Below are 15,342 nucleotides of genomic sequence, written 5' to 3' on the forward strand. Positions count from 1 at the left end.
ATACAGTTTCAAATTAGTTTTTTCCATTATTAGGTGCGGGATAATATAACGTAACTAACTATAAAAGACTATTGAAGTGTTCTTGGTATATATTGTTAAATAATTAAATGTATAGTTCACACTGATCACAACACAGTGCTGAAAATGACTGATTTTACACCAGGCCCCACTGGTATGGATTCATGCTAATGTTTTCCTACATGACTTTTAAGGGAGGTCTCATCTAAATCTTGTCTTGATTGTACACGTCATTTAAGTACTCATTTCCCATTATGTTTTTCTTCTTCCATTCTGAATCTATTGCTAACTCCTTAAGGGGAGTAACATTGATGGGTGTTTCAAGTAGTTCCTTTAATTGTGCATTGTGGCATTCTATATATCATCAGTTGAATCATACCTCACACAGGACTGCATATACCTGCACAAGCAGTTGCAAATGGTATTGCTGTGATGCAGATATCACACCGAGTTATGGATGGGGTTCTCTTTTCCATTTAGAATAAACTTTCGAATCAATTTGCCTGCTGAGAGATGCTGAAAGACCAGGTAGCTTTAGTATTAGCGCTCGACCTGAACTTGAGGGTGAAGTTGCAATTGTCAGAATACAGCTGGCAGGTCGCAAGAAACCATAATCTACAACATTCCAAGTGCATGAGATGCCCACAAGTTAGGACAATGTATAAGCAAATGTCCCAAAATAAATGATTGCCGACCTCAAGGCCTACAGGTTCGTAAATTTTTTGACACCCAACTTTGTGTCCCATTCCAAATACACTCTAATGATAAGTGTGTATATGTTTTGTTTGTGTATATATTGTACATGCCAATTTACGTAACTCACATCCTTGTACATTGTACGCATAATGTGGTATTTTCACTAATTATAGTGCGTACCCAAACGAGTTCTGATACCCTGTATATGTGTACGTCTTACGTTAACTTGCCTTGTAGTCTACGATAAGCGTTCCTACCATCACTCCTTTTCTGCCGGGACGAGAACCATTCCGGATCTCTGGACTCAGCTGCGTGTCACCCTCCAACGATGATGGACTGTACCCACTGTACTCCCTACACTTGCCTCCACCAGTCATGTACCCTTCACCCAAGTTATCATCGGAATACTCTTTCTGAGTATGACTGACACGTGAGGACTTGTGAGTAAAAGTTGGATTGTTCCGTTATGTGTTATGGGTACGTAGCATAGCTTAGCCGCATAGCGTAGGTCATGTGTAACACACATACATATGAGTAAAGACAGTACGTATGTACAAGTTTGAGAGACGACGTGAGTGTTTTAAAAGCTCTCTCCCCGTTATAGACAAATAGTAACCACAAGAGACGAATATGGAAGAGGGCGTGCAACTGTATGATGAAAGTTCTATTACGCCACAATAAGTGCCAAACATTAGACTTCTCACAAGTAATGTTTACATTTTCATACAAACTCGTGATGCTTTCAGAGACCTAGATGAACGCATAGACCAGGCAGGACAAGCGTCAGGCATTATACCTATGAATACTTCAAAGGTAAAATAATAAAGAAATAGACTGATATTTTACAGCCAGAATTCCAGCGAAGCCCAAATATACAATTGCAACATGGGCGTCAGCAAGAGATAGGCAAGGGGTCACTTGTACCCTCTCTGGAAAAGTGAAAATAGCATGCATTTCTTTATTTATTCCTTTAATTGACATTTAACAAATTTGTAGGGTTTTGGATAAATTCCTAGATCATATTATATTGAATTTTTACTACCAATAGTCTCATTCTGGGGAGCTTCTTACATCTTACTCTTCTTGCCTCTGTCGACATTTCTCTGAAGCCTCGTCCCATTGATTTTGCTTCAGCCATCGGGGGAAAATTCATGTGGACTACCGTGTAAGGCAGGTACAAAGTGAGCCCCGGAGTTGGCAGTTGTGTGGTGGGCCATATAAGCGTTTGTTAGGACAATGAGCGTCTGCTTATTGCATGCTATATGGTTACATATCATGTGAGGACGTAGTTTCTATGTTTTTCATACTGGTATATCATCGTCACGTCTAAGTAACCAGTTAATCAAAAAAAAGTACGAAAATAACGAAGTAGCCAATAGGGAAAGAAATCATTTATCCACGGTGTATACTGAAATGTGCTGTGCCACCTGCTTATGGGATGGATGGTGTCGTATTGTTGGGTATATAAGTAAAATTCTGTAGTGAAGGTCGAAGACTTACAAGGAAGAGAGAACCAGCACACTCGTGATATGTGAGCTACCTAGCGGTAGATCGAACCTCTTGGATGATGTTCCACAGCTTGCAATAAATTGGCTCAATAAATCTTTTATATATTGTTTTCTGATATATATATATATATATATATATATATATATATATATATATATATATCAGAAAACAATATATATATATATATATATATGTATATATATATATATATATATATATATATATATATATATATATATATATATATATATATATATATATTATCCCTGGGGATAGGGGAGATATCCCTGGGGATAGGGGAGAAAGAATACTTCCCACGTATTCCCTGCGTGTCGTAGAAGGCGACTAAAAGGGGAGGGAGCGGGTGGCTGGAAATCCTCCCCTTTCTTGTTTTTTTTTAATTTTCCAAAAGAAGGAACAAAGAAGGGGGTCAGGTGAGGATATTCCCTCTAAGGCCCAGTTCTCTGTTCTTAACGCACCTCGCTATCGCGGGAAATGGCAAATAGTATGAAAAAAGAAAAAAAAAAAATATATATATATATATCGGGTAAAGTAGAAAAATTAAAGGCTTACATAATTTATCTGGTGCACCCGTACCCTCGGTATGATAATGGATACACATTGAACTGTATCCAGTGTTAAAAGCGAGAGTAACTCTGAAACCTTGAGACTGATATAAGGAGATCGACAACAAAGGGCAAGATAAGAAGAGATAAGAGCAATGCTGAGATAACAATATAACAATATACCACACGATGACTTTGTGTATTGTACTGATACTAGCCCTTCATATACTTGTTCTTTCAGAGTGAATAATGACAAATATGATTCTAATGGAAGGACAAATATTGATGTTCGTGGCTATATCGATAGGACAACATTACGAACAAGAAACGAAACGGTCGAGCTGCCGATGCGTGAGTCATCTGGCGATTTGAGGTCGAACGTATCAATAGCCATAATTAGGACTGACATGGGATGTGGAATAAGGATCGCACATCAGCTCTCGGAACAGAATAATCAAATTATATATATATATATATATATATATATATATATATATATATATATATATATATATATATATATCATTTATTTATTTATTTTTTCTCATACCGCAGTTTCCCGCATTTGCGAGGTAATGCTATGTGCAATGCACCAAAACCGCAGCCCTCTATCCACAACTAGGCCCCACGGACCTTTCCGTGGTTTCCCCCAGCAGCTCCATATGTCCTTGTTCATTTCATCGACAGCACTTCGACCCCTGTATACCATATTGTTCCATGCACTGCATCTCGTGCACCTCTCACTCTCCTGCTCGTTCAGGTCCCGATCACTCGAAATAATTTTCACTCCATCCTTCCATCCCCATTTTGTTCTCCCCCTTTCTCCTTACCCATATGCCTCGCATCCGCACAACGTTGTCAGGACTGCTATACCTTAAAAAAAAAAAAAAATGCCAATTTTCACCCTCCCAGATCATGATCTCTCCTTCCACATATTTTTCAGTGCCTCCAGAACCTTTGCTCACTCACTGCCCTGTGACTCACTCTCGCTTCCACACTCGAGTTTCCCCGTCGCTTAATCTTGTGTGTATGTACCATGTTTTTCCTCCTATGTATGTAGGCACACACACTACACACACCAGCCTAAGCCAGGTGTGTGTGTGTGTGTGTGTGTGTGTGCGCGCGCACTTTGAGGGCGAGGTCTCACTGGAGCGCTGGTGTCGCAGAGGGTCACCAACACGGGGCCCGCAGTTCATGGGAATCTTGAGCGTGCTACCCAGATGGACAACTACAATACTCCTGGTCTTTCACACGACCTCTTACACGACCATAAACCGAGTGACATGCCAAGAGAATCGCCGCAGTTGTGGTCTACGGTGACACATACTCCGAAGAGCAGTGCTAGCTAGGCTACCGGCAGCATCCGTGAACTACGTTGCACTTAACTGTAAGTGCGTCTGTGTTCGTAGTGATAGCTATATCGATGTTGACATGACGATCTCCAGTAGCCTGGCTGTTCTGGTTGATAAGGTTCACCCAGGTTATCGAGTGCATTGCTTGCGGGGAGGCTACAACGTTCTCTTTCTCTTTCGTGGCGAGGTATTCTTCCACTGGTGTGAACAAACACGCCAAGCTTGCCTGTATTGGAACAGGGCTCTCTCTCTCTCTCTCTCTCTCTCTCTCTCTCTCTCTCTCTCTCTCTCTCTCTCTCTCTCTCTCTCTCTCCGTCCTTGATGCTTTGGCTAACATTATTGCCACCCACTTCAAGGGAGGAGGAGAGGGCTGGGAGGGAAGCTGAGCCTAACCGACGGTTGGGTTTAGAAGAAGGCTGGGAGTGGGGGTTAGGCCAGGAGAGGGCTGGGAAGTAGGCTGGATCCAAGAGAGGGCTAGAAGGGGGAGTTGGAGTTGGTCCCATGAGAGGGTAGGCTCATTAGAAGGCTGGAAAGGCTAGAAAGGGAGCTGGGGCCATGAGAGGGTTTGCGACCCAAGTCGGTTTTGACAGATGCCGGACTCAAGAGGCCAACATACCCGTAAACTCTGTGGTGATGTCAACCAAAACGTAAGGTGTCACACATCCTTTTTTTAAGGACCGTGTCAAAGTCCAGGCCATGATCTATCTACAGAATCGTACCGTCCTGCTGAAGGGGAATACGGTAGAAATAACGGGGAACGGTGGTATGGTATGCAAGACATGAAACGGTCGAGGTCGAGTTTGGGCAATATTTCAGAGCCTCTCCACTTTTCTCTGCCGGAGCTACCAGTACGTGACCTGGGGGTGCGGGCAATACACCTTCCGCTGTACAACCTTCCTCAGACCGACATGGTCTGAGTCACGCTCCCAGTACACCCACCCGACAACCCCAGCTGTTCCTCCAGCCTGGCCTTTTAAACCGTAATGATTATTCGTACCTCATCAACACAAGCCTCGTTGCTTTTTTGATCAGTTACGGAGAAAAACTTGTCTCAGCATCGCGTGACGGTGCATCCACTTAAGTCAAAAAAAGAAAACAATATGTGGCAAGCAGGATACTGAAATTCTTCTAGTTCTTGCATCATCCAAATCCGTCTGTGGTCTGGTCCTGTGAGATCAAACTACCTCGAAATGTAGAGCGAACTTGTTCCGTGAGAATCTAGCTTTCTTAATACGACGGTCATTATATAAAACAACAAGCAGATATGCAGACGTCTTTTAGCGTCAGAGTTGTCCAGTCAGACACCTAAATTTAATCTAGAAAGTTGGCCCCGAGACGGGTGAACAGCCTTCCCCGTCCGCGCCTGCGTTGCTGATGCCTTTGGTCAACGGTATGCGATTAAGCTCCAGGTTAATTTGTTACACTGTAAGGTAGAATCGAGTTATCAAAATCCGCTCCTTATGAATGTACTCTACAAACACTCTAGGAATGTGCATGATTATGAATAAAGAGGAGCAAATAAAGGAGTAATGGATACAAGAATGCGTATGAGAGAGTATAATTATGGCTGTCGTGTCGGTTGGAATGTTTGTCTAATGTGTTGGGTTCGCAGCCCGGACCCTGAGGGTTGGCGAGGTGTTTGAACCAAGAATGATTCTGCCAACGCTATCGCACGCAACAAATTCTTTTTGAAGTATATTTGAACCATGTATATAGATGCGTGCGTGTGTGTGTATATATATACTTGCACCCACAACTCGCTCAGAATCTACGTGTGAGAGAGACCGGTTGTTGACAACACACCAGACTGCAACTTGAAGTTCACATCAATAGAGCTGTAAAAGAAATGAACTATGTTTATGGTGTGTCAAATGCGTGGCTAAAGAGGTATAAATAATTGATAGCATATACTGAAATCAAAATAGATGTCTTGACTTTTATCTCTATCCAGAAAATGTTGATTTATTGAAAAACCAATAAAGGCTAAGCTAAAGAAAGAAAACGTTAACATAAACTTATCCATGGTTGGGGCAAGAACATGGTAATATATTGAATAAGGGCGAGGAGAGCAATCAGAGGACACACACAATAAAAAAAGTAGAAGTCAGGAAAGAATGAGAACTATTTTTGTAACAGCAAATAAATGGAACAAACTGAGAAATAATGGAATTTGAAAGTATAACAAAAAGGTAGAGAAACTGTGCTGTAGAAAATGATAACTGCTTTTGGCCCCATGGGTTACACTCCCTTCCCTGTGTGTGCAAATACACAGACTCCCACACATCTTGGCTGGCGTCAGTAGTGCCTCCAAGCGCCAGGACAGATGTTCATGAATATACTTATGACATAATTTGACCCAAGGGAAAGCATACGCCACACGTGGAAGATATTGCGCTGTTTGAGTAGGTCCAGCAACACAGGACGAAAATGGTGCCAGAATTAAGAGGGCTGAGTTATGAGCAGCGAAACGGAGCCTCTCCAGCTGCCCCTACTAAACGAAAGGAGTTACATGAGATAACTAAATTTCTTTCTGGGATCACGATCTGTCAGCTTGACCACTTGTTACAGAAATATGTCTCAAATATAAACCACAGCAAGAAGTTGGATTAGAATTTGCGAGAATGAGATATTTTTCTTGTTTACTGCAATATTGGAGAGACAGAAGAAGCCAAGACACGTAGCTCATGCTGACAGTAGTCAAAAGTTAAGAAGTCTGTACGAGAGGTATATGTGGTGAAGAAATTTAGCGCCAGAAATGTAAAACACTCACCCCGTAGTCACAAATAGATAATTTCACCCCCACCCCCACACACACATGTATTTACACCATGGGAGGATTCGAACCTTGAACACGCGCCTGGCTACCTCGAACACAAGGAGGTTAAAAGATGCAAACACCTGAAATCAAGTGTATATTCCTGCATCCGAGCTTTAACTCGGTGTGTGTGTGTGTGACGTGGACTGTAATCTGTCGCGACTTCGATGGTTGCAAATATGTCGACGGACAGATGACCGCCCCCACCCAACAGCGATTAGTATATTGCATTTTGGTTCTTTTTGTCTGCACTTAGTTTTGACGTCTTCGTGGACGAAAACGTCATTACCTCGTCGGGGATAGTGTGACAAAAGTTACCTACAGTAAGTAGACCAGGAAGACACGACCCGATGGTCAAATAAGTAGAATAAAACATTAAGGAAGGATCCGGTGATCTGTTATGATGAAATGTTTTACAACCCCTGTTCAGGTGAGGATAAGTCACCTTGAAAGACTTGAATAGCTTGCCCTTCCACTCGGGGTTTTGAACAATGATGCTGATTCATTTTTTTGCAGCCTTGGGTAGAAGGGTATATTGTCCAAAAAGGTTTTTGAGGTGAACTGTCCTCAACTGAACAGATATCCTAGATATTTCATCACATCAGCTCACTTGTCTCTTTCTGAGTCTGTATTCCTTTAATCGTCTGCCTATTGGGTCAAGTCCATTCTCTCTGGTCTACCTACTTTGGGTGACTTTGTCCCAGTGTCCTCGAAGAGTTGTTGACATAAACACGAAAGCCTGGAGTATCTCGTTTTATCTCCTGTGAGATGTGAAAATATTCTCTCCACAGCAGTCTTTATATATATATATATATATATATATCCCTGGGGATAGGGGATTAAGAATACTTCCCACGTATTCCCTGCATGTCGTAGAAGGCGACTAAAAGGGGAGGGAGCGGGGGGCTGGAAATCCTCCCCTCTTGGTTTTTTTTTAATTTTCCAAAAGAAGGAACAGAGAATTGGGCCAGGTGAGGGTATTCCCTCAAAGGCCCAGTCCTCTGTTCTTAACGCTACCTCGCTAATGCGGGAAATGGCGAATAGTTTGAAAAAAAAAAAAATATATATATATATATATATATATATATATATATATATATATATATATATATATATATATATATATATATATATATATATATATATATATATATATATATATATATATGATATATATATATATATATATATATATATATATATATATATATGATTGAAAGGAAAACAATGATTATGGCAACAGTATGGTTCCAAAAAGTCAAACTTTTTTTTACCAAAGATCGATCGAACAACCACTGTCGCATGCTATCAAATACCTGAATTTGAAATTCTCAGTCAGTTCAGTTAGTTACGTATCTCTGTACCCAATACAGCGCACTGCATTTTGTATTAAATGAACATCTTTTGGTTTCTGTGTACGAGGTAGCTTCACGTTGGTTGATTTTAACATTGTTGTTCTTTTCTGCATGACCCAATCTTTCCTGTCAAAATCCTATTATAGATGACGTTACATTACATCTCAGTAGGACTGTTTTGGCTTATTTCCAAATCCCTGAACATTTCAAGACAGTCTTTGTCTCCTAGCTTTGCGAATTCTAAGAAAAAAAAAGTCGATGAGCCGTCTGCCCTTGAGGATGAGTTGAATGTGAAACGTTTCCACCTTCTAAGACAATTATTAGCCAGACGTTTGCTGTAGACAGAGAGGACACAGGGTACGTTCTCTTCCTATAACATGGTTATCTTAGGGGTTGTAAAACACTTGAACAAGCAGAGCACGATACGGTATAAGAACTGATATAGAGTCATAAGATATTCTCCTGTCGAATCAGAATCGTTTAGCTTCACATACTTTGTCGACTGGTCGGCCAAATTCATTTCGAAACTGATGATTTTAATGATAAACCTCAAGTTTGGCTTTGCCATGGAGTTATTCACAGCCCGATGACGGAGAGGAGAGAATCGTGATATGTAATAAGGTCTATTCTTATGTTCAGGAAGGAGAGTTAACCATCTTCATTGAGGAAAGTTATAGAAACTAATGGATTGGGATAGTTCAGTGCTGATGCAATTCACAAAGTCATGCATTCAGCCGCCCGGCCCCTGCTCGTAGGAATATTCCACTCTTGCCGCACGAATTCGTTCGTGTCAAAAATGTTCGGCTAATTATGGATGCTGTCAGATTTTCGAAAATCCAATGACACATCTACGTAGATTTTCATAGATGGAAAGAATTAAATCTATGTGTTGTCTCTCAGGAAAATATTGTTGGAAGAGTTAGCAGTTGAAATGAGCGCCCTTTGTTCGTATGATGCAACACACGAAGAATCATTGCCTAAACAAACGAATTTTCCTACAGTTTAAATGGCCCTTATCTTTATGAAGAAAGTTGGAAATATAAAGGAGTGAAGTATCACGTAAAATTCTCTCATTCGAGGGAAATTATTGGAAAGCCAGCTGTTGAAAATTTTTTCCACATGAAATCTTATAGCTGGCAACTGTTGAAGTGCTCGTGCGCGCGGGGTTTATATACACCAAAATTATCGCTCAGACAACAGTGCATACTTGGCTGCCGAGAGTGTGCTGTTCGGAACAGTGTTGAACTGGGTTCATCTGTTCGTACCGAACTACAATTTGATTTGTAGGAAAATGACATGACCCTCTTTGTTGGCACTTGGCTTAAAAGCACTTAAAGGACCATATAAAGACAGTGTTTTTCGAAGGACTGAACTGATAATTGTGCATCACAAGAATTAAATGTCTCCCATTGGACCTTGGGTCAACCGTGAATTCGAGGATAGTGAAGAAGACGCTGACCCCATCATCGTAAGTCACGTTGCCCTTGTTCATGAAACTGTAACTCAAGATACAGGCAATGAAGCAAAGGATATGTTGATATTGCTTTGCCACTGTTACTATGTACAAATGTTCAGAAAGCTTGTCACCACGTAACCGCAGATTTCTTTTTAAAGTGTTAATGAGTGGGTCTGATTTCACGTTGATTAGATAACAGATCAATATGGGAAGAGACGGAACTAAGAATGGATCAAATAAGGAAAAGGATAGAAGCAGGCTACCTCCCTCCATGATTTTAAAAAGATGAAACCATGAGAAAGTCAATTTAATGGGGATTGTGTTGGTAGAAACAGTAGCAAACACGACTGACAGCAGGTCACGTAGCCTCTGTTTAAACCATGAGTCAGTTCGCAGATCTAGTGTCCGGTTACACCGCCGACAACTGGTTAGGTTACTCAGTCGACTCTTCGAACAGTTCGATATTTGGTGACCAGCAACTAGCTGACTTTCCAAATTCTCTTGACCTGATGCTGATGAAATTTTATGAGAATTCCAGCAAATACTGTTATTCGTGGGTTAATGATATACGTGGTGGGGAACAAGTGTGACATACGAGAATGTATCTGACTGACTTCAGTCCATCACGGTTTTATTTCTTGTTAACCTTACTCATATCACAGTTGAGCTTAGCGCCTCTTTAAGCTTTTATAACATTGTTGTCGATGAGACTTGCCAGCTTATCTGTTTACAGAAGAAGCACTAAGAATTGTAAAAGGTATACGAATCGTTCTCAAGAACCACTTTAATCAGCCGTGAGAAGCGTTCATACCATCAAAACAAGTAATTATACCATTGAAATCAGCAAGATAAGAAATCTCACGTAGCTCCTTGAATAAGCATGACAATTGTTTTTGTACTATTCAAATCGACGATATAAGGCATCCGTGAGTAACACCATGACAGAAATGTTCCAGAGCTATTTAAATAGACGGGATAAGTAAGTCTTGAGGAATAATTGCTGATGCTTTATGAGTCATCAGTTCCTTTACCTTATGTTAGCACTGTCTCGCGATTAGCTTTTGAACGTCATTGGTGCTGTATAGTTTCTTTGTGTTTTAGTACAGGCCTTCAATGTTACGTCATTTGAACAAACATGGCAGTGCAATCTGCGAGAGGTTTGAAGACCCTTTTGATATAAAAACCTTGTGTATGTGAACAGAGAACAACAGAGAACAGATTCGAAATTTGGAAATACTTTTGGTATTATTGCCTTTTCGGATATCTGGTTTTCCGAAGGTTTTTGATGTCTTGAACGATTCCGACGATTTTTGTCGCAAATTTCTCCTTTTGCGATTTCCTCCACTCAAAACTCCAGTTCCCACTGGAAATCCCCCATATAGTTAGATGAGATGGAGGAAGGGGTGACTAATCCTAAGAGATAGGGATTTGTGGTAGAAATGAAGGCCAGAATCGTGCAAAACACATGTAAAGCCAATGGAAAATACTTAATTTCAACTTCCAAAAAGTAGGAAGTCCCAAACTTTGATTTTGCTTTACTTTATTTATTACTTTAAGGACCAAAAATGGCGCAAATTTTATTACACTGTAAAATATAAGTGGGTAGTTATCGTAACAAAGAAAAATTAGATTTTTGTGTACCATTACCTTGGTTTTAGAGGCCGTCAATAAACAGTTTGGTTGTGGCCGAGTTCTCTCGCTCCCGTATTCAGTCAGGCTATTGGAGGCCGCAGCCCGTAGGCGAACGTAACTATGACATCCTGGTTGCAGTTGACTGATACAGTTTGCAGGTGCTTGTGTATGCCCGTCCACTGAATGGTCCATTCTGTTTCTTGTGGATACAGGCACTGCGTCAAAGTTGGACCCCGAATGTTTACGTTATTTTCTCCCATTGTACTCGGTGCATCCCTATCACATGAAATTTCAGTCTATTGTGCCAGTAGAGAACTATTTTTAAGAGCACGTTGAGTACAATACCTTCCAGGATTTTCCATGTGTACACTATTATACACGGATCTGGAAACAACTGAATTCACGCTACCACGGAAGTGAAAACAATTCACATAGCAACAGACCATTGAGTTACAACGATAGTTTTTGTAATAGTGAACAAACACACATTGATGAATGTGGTAGGTGTAGAGACATGCATATTTTTTCGAAGAGGAAGGCCTGTATACTTATTGTGTTGTTAAGGTGCAAATAATGTCAGTCGTGGATTTGAAGCCAAATATTTATTAAGTATATGCTTAAACGTATCTGTGGTACTGCTTTCAACTACTCTAATGGGTAAATTATTCTGTATATTGATAATCCTGTTGAAGTACTTTGCCTCTTCGAGTGTTTTAAGTCGTAACTTTTAGTTCATGTTTTTGGCAGTGTCGGTGCGAACTGAGAAGTCTTAATACACTTTTCACCTGTAGTATCAACCACTTTGAAAGGTGATATCAGATCACAGCAGTTTTCTGTTCTGGAAAGTATTTTCCTAGAAAAAAACCAAAACAAAACAGAGGTTTATCCTTTTAGACTCAGCCATTGTTGGCAAGCGGCGATCCCAGGCTGGCTTTACAAGTAATTCCTGTTGAACGTCTCTTTTTTTATGTCATGAGAATAGCATTATGAATCTTGATCTAATACAGAATGTCAATTACATGTATGATTATTGATAAGTACATGGTGATGTCTCTACCATAGAATATATTTTGTTCTACGTCTCATTGGACGCATGATAGTGAAGAAAATTCGTATGTGGTGACCTTTTTGTTTTCACCCAAAGGCATACTGCAATAACATGACGGTCCGATTTGAAGGCTTTGCATAGTTCCGAGTCTTGGAGTGTTGTACCTCAGAACTAGGAATATTAGACCGGTCCAGCATTCAGGATCCCTCCCAGTACTGGCTTGAAAAAAAGAAATGACGGGTTGACTTTCCTCTCAATACTTTCTTCAAAAAAAGAGAAATGACGGTTGACTTTCGTTATAAAGTAAAAGCCTTTTGATCCCCGTCGTATAACATAACCAATGCTCAGGCTATACTGATTTGTATTTTTGCCACAAGAGCGGCGAGTTTATCGTCATCTCCGTCCTGTGGGCGATGGCGTAAAAAAAGAGGATACGTAGACAAAGTACCGGTGGGTACTGCGGTCTAGTGGTGCGGTCGTGCGACAGGTTTACGTGGGTGCCCGGGGTCATTAGGTGCTCCTCGAAACATGGAGACCATTTCTGAGAACCCTGAAACTTCTTATCTCTAAGTAAAGGACATAGATCTTATCTTTTTGGCATACTCTCACACTGGAGAGTCATCATCACGTGAGTGATGTTCGAAGGAGCGTTGATAGTGGAGACTGCTGCTGCTGTGGTGGTTGATGGCTCCCACACCCAGACTGTGTTAGTCACATGGGTGTATATGCGACTGTCACTCGAATCAGTGCATGTGCACGACCCACACCCAGAATATATCTGAATTATTTTGACGGGGATAAGCTGAAGGTCTTTTTGTTAATCGTAGAACAAATGAAATAGCATGCATTAGTTCTACTTCAAGGACTGAATTTACGGGAGGTGGGAGATGTGCCGTGCATGTTTTAATAGATTCGTGGCTAGGATGCGGTCCAGTGCACCTTTCGTCTTGTGTGGAATGACAGCTGTGGTATGTATGGCCTGGATTTGGGATGTTCAGTGCTGTCGTATCCCGGCACATTGTCATTCATGTCCATGAGTCTCATAAAGCCTCGGTGCATTCGATCGTCCACCACCCATGGTACGGTAGTCCTTATAGCCATTGGTCACCCACGTCAGAAAAACGCAAACTTCATTCGTAAACATGTCTTTGTGCAGATTTTGATTGTGCGTTAATTTCCAGTTTCTCTCTGCACTGATTTTAGAAAATTTCGTCGTCAACAGCAGGAATAGGTACACTCCCTTTGACGCGTTTTCTGAAAAACAATTGTACATTATTCAAAAGGTGTCTCTGAGAAATTCTTCATTTGCTATATCCTTGTTAGCTTGGCGTCTCCATATGAAGAACGAGTATTAGGTAATTTCCGCTTCTTGAATAATGTTTCTAGCGTCGGCATTTCCGGATTCGGGCTAAATAAAGCGAACCTCTGAGACATTTCTTGTTAATTATGGGTTTCTTGCTTCTGAAGAGTCAGAGATATGCTGACAGTTGCCTTATTTGTACGAACCTGTAGATTCTGCGAATGTTCTAAGAGGTTGATAATACCCTCACAAAAGAAGCGTAGGAAAGTATATCATACAGCCAAGGCATCGTTCTCTTAACAGCACGAATGAGTAAGGAACAACATAACTGTAATAGTAGACCAAGGTAGGGTAAAAGACCTCCGAAACCATGAAAAGGTAAGGTAAGGAGTATACTTTTGACTGAGAGTTTTGTATGTGTAGTCGTATGATCAGTTTTTTGAAATTTGTAAAGATCTTGAACCTGATTGTTATTTAGCGCCTTTTGCATGAAATGATACCTTAAAATTGATTTCATGTGCATAGAAGTATATATTTTGGCTTCCTGTAAAGGATACTTAAACCTGAAACCAGTCTGTTAACATCAACATTATTGAGTAAAGCTTTCCCAATACTTTTATTTCTTCCGTTGTCAGTTCCTAGTTTGTATATGTCTCAGTCTCCTTTATTTTCAGCATTTCGTTAGTTTATGTTCTATCGTAATGCTATATTGGATTTACAGGTGTCACTTATTGGAACAAGTCTCCAGTAAGTCATTATTTGTCAACGCTACATGACCAGTCTTCATGTGACAAAGGAGTTTCAAAATGGCGAGTCTTGTGGGAGGGGGAAATGCCATACTTTATCAACTTCTTTTTTTAATTCATTGTAAATGAATCTATTAGACTTATAAGTCCCATCTGTAAGGATGACTCTGTCAGTCGTTTTCTCAAAGGTACACTTGTCTGAAAGATCGATTTACCAGCACCTCTTGAATTGGATAGTTTTTCCTCGTGTTGTACCTAGTGTACCCACCTGAATTCTGTTCACTGACCTTCACCCACACTATCAGATACATAAATAAAACTATTTTTTCTTAATCATTGATTAACCAGAGGGATGTACCGCCCCTTTCTCTATAGGTCGTTTGTACCCTTCTATGTTTTGGGGAAACCTAAGAGTGATTTTGTTCCTTTCTGAATTTTGCATCGTTTTTCATCCATTATGTTTGGTTTAATGACGCCAGTGCGATCTTTAAAGTTTACTTCCTCTTTCCACTAGCCACTATGTACTTTTATACATTATACGTATGTTTCACAGGCCTGAGAATGTTTCTCCTTACTGCTGTGCTGCCGAAAGTGCTCTCGCCCTACATTTTTTGGTACCTGTTCTTGATTTGCTCCATATCCTCCTTCCCTCTGCCTTGTGTAATAAACATTCCTTACTCGCTTATGTACGGAGAAAATGCTTCTCAAAAACTTTCTGACGTCCCTGTCTGTCGGTTGAGGCAACGAATCCTATGTGGCGTTGAGCCTCTATTCTTTGTCATTGCTGGGGGACGGACGGTGGTGATGGCTGCGTCCTTATTCAACTAGGTGGCGCTGTGGAACCCACTG

The 15,342-nt window shown here is 40.7% G+C and overlaps 1 protein-coding gene across 9 annotated transcripts in view; it reads left to right on the plus strand.

Moving 5' to 3' along the window:
• Positions 1-9,509: 9,509 nt before the first annotated feature.
• LOC139759914 (sestrin-2-like) overlaps positions 9,510-15,342 on the plus strand; it is a 108,526-nt gene continuing 102,693 nt past the window's right edge. For all 9 annotated transcript variants that reach the window (XM_071682529.1, XM_071682528.1, XM_071682530.1 and 6 more), the window contains exon 1: positions 9,510-9,779. Coding sequence is in view for 2 of the 9 variants with exons in the window: in XM_071682525.1 (XP_071538626.1) it covers positions 9,711-9,779 (69 nt within the window). In the remaining 7 variants the exon portion in view is untranslated. The remainder of the gene's footprint in view (positions 9,780-15,342) is intronic.

The sequence above is a fragment of the Panulirus ornatus genome, chromosome 34 (genome assembly GCF_036320965.1).
Source record: "Panulirus ornatus isolate Po-2019 chromosome 34, ASM3632096v1, whole genome shotgun sequence".
In the NCBI taxonomy this organism is placed as follows: domain Eukaryota; kingdom Metazoa; phylum Arthropoda; class Malacostraca; order Decapoda; family Palinuridae; genus Panulirus; species Panulirus ornatus.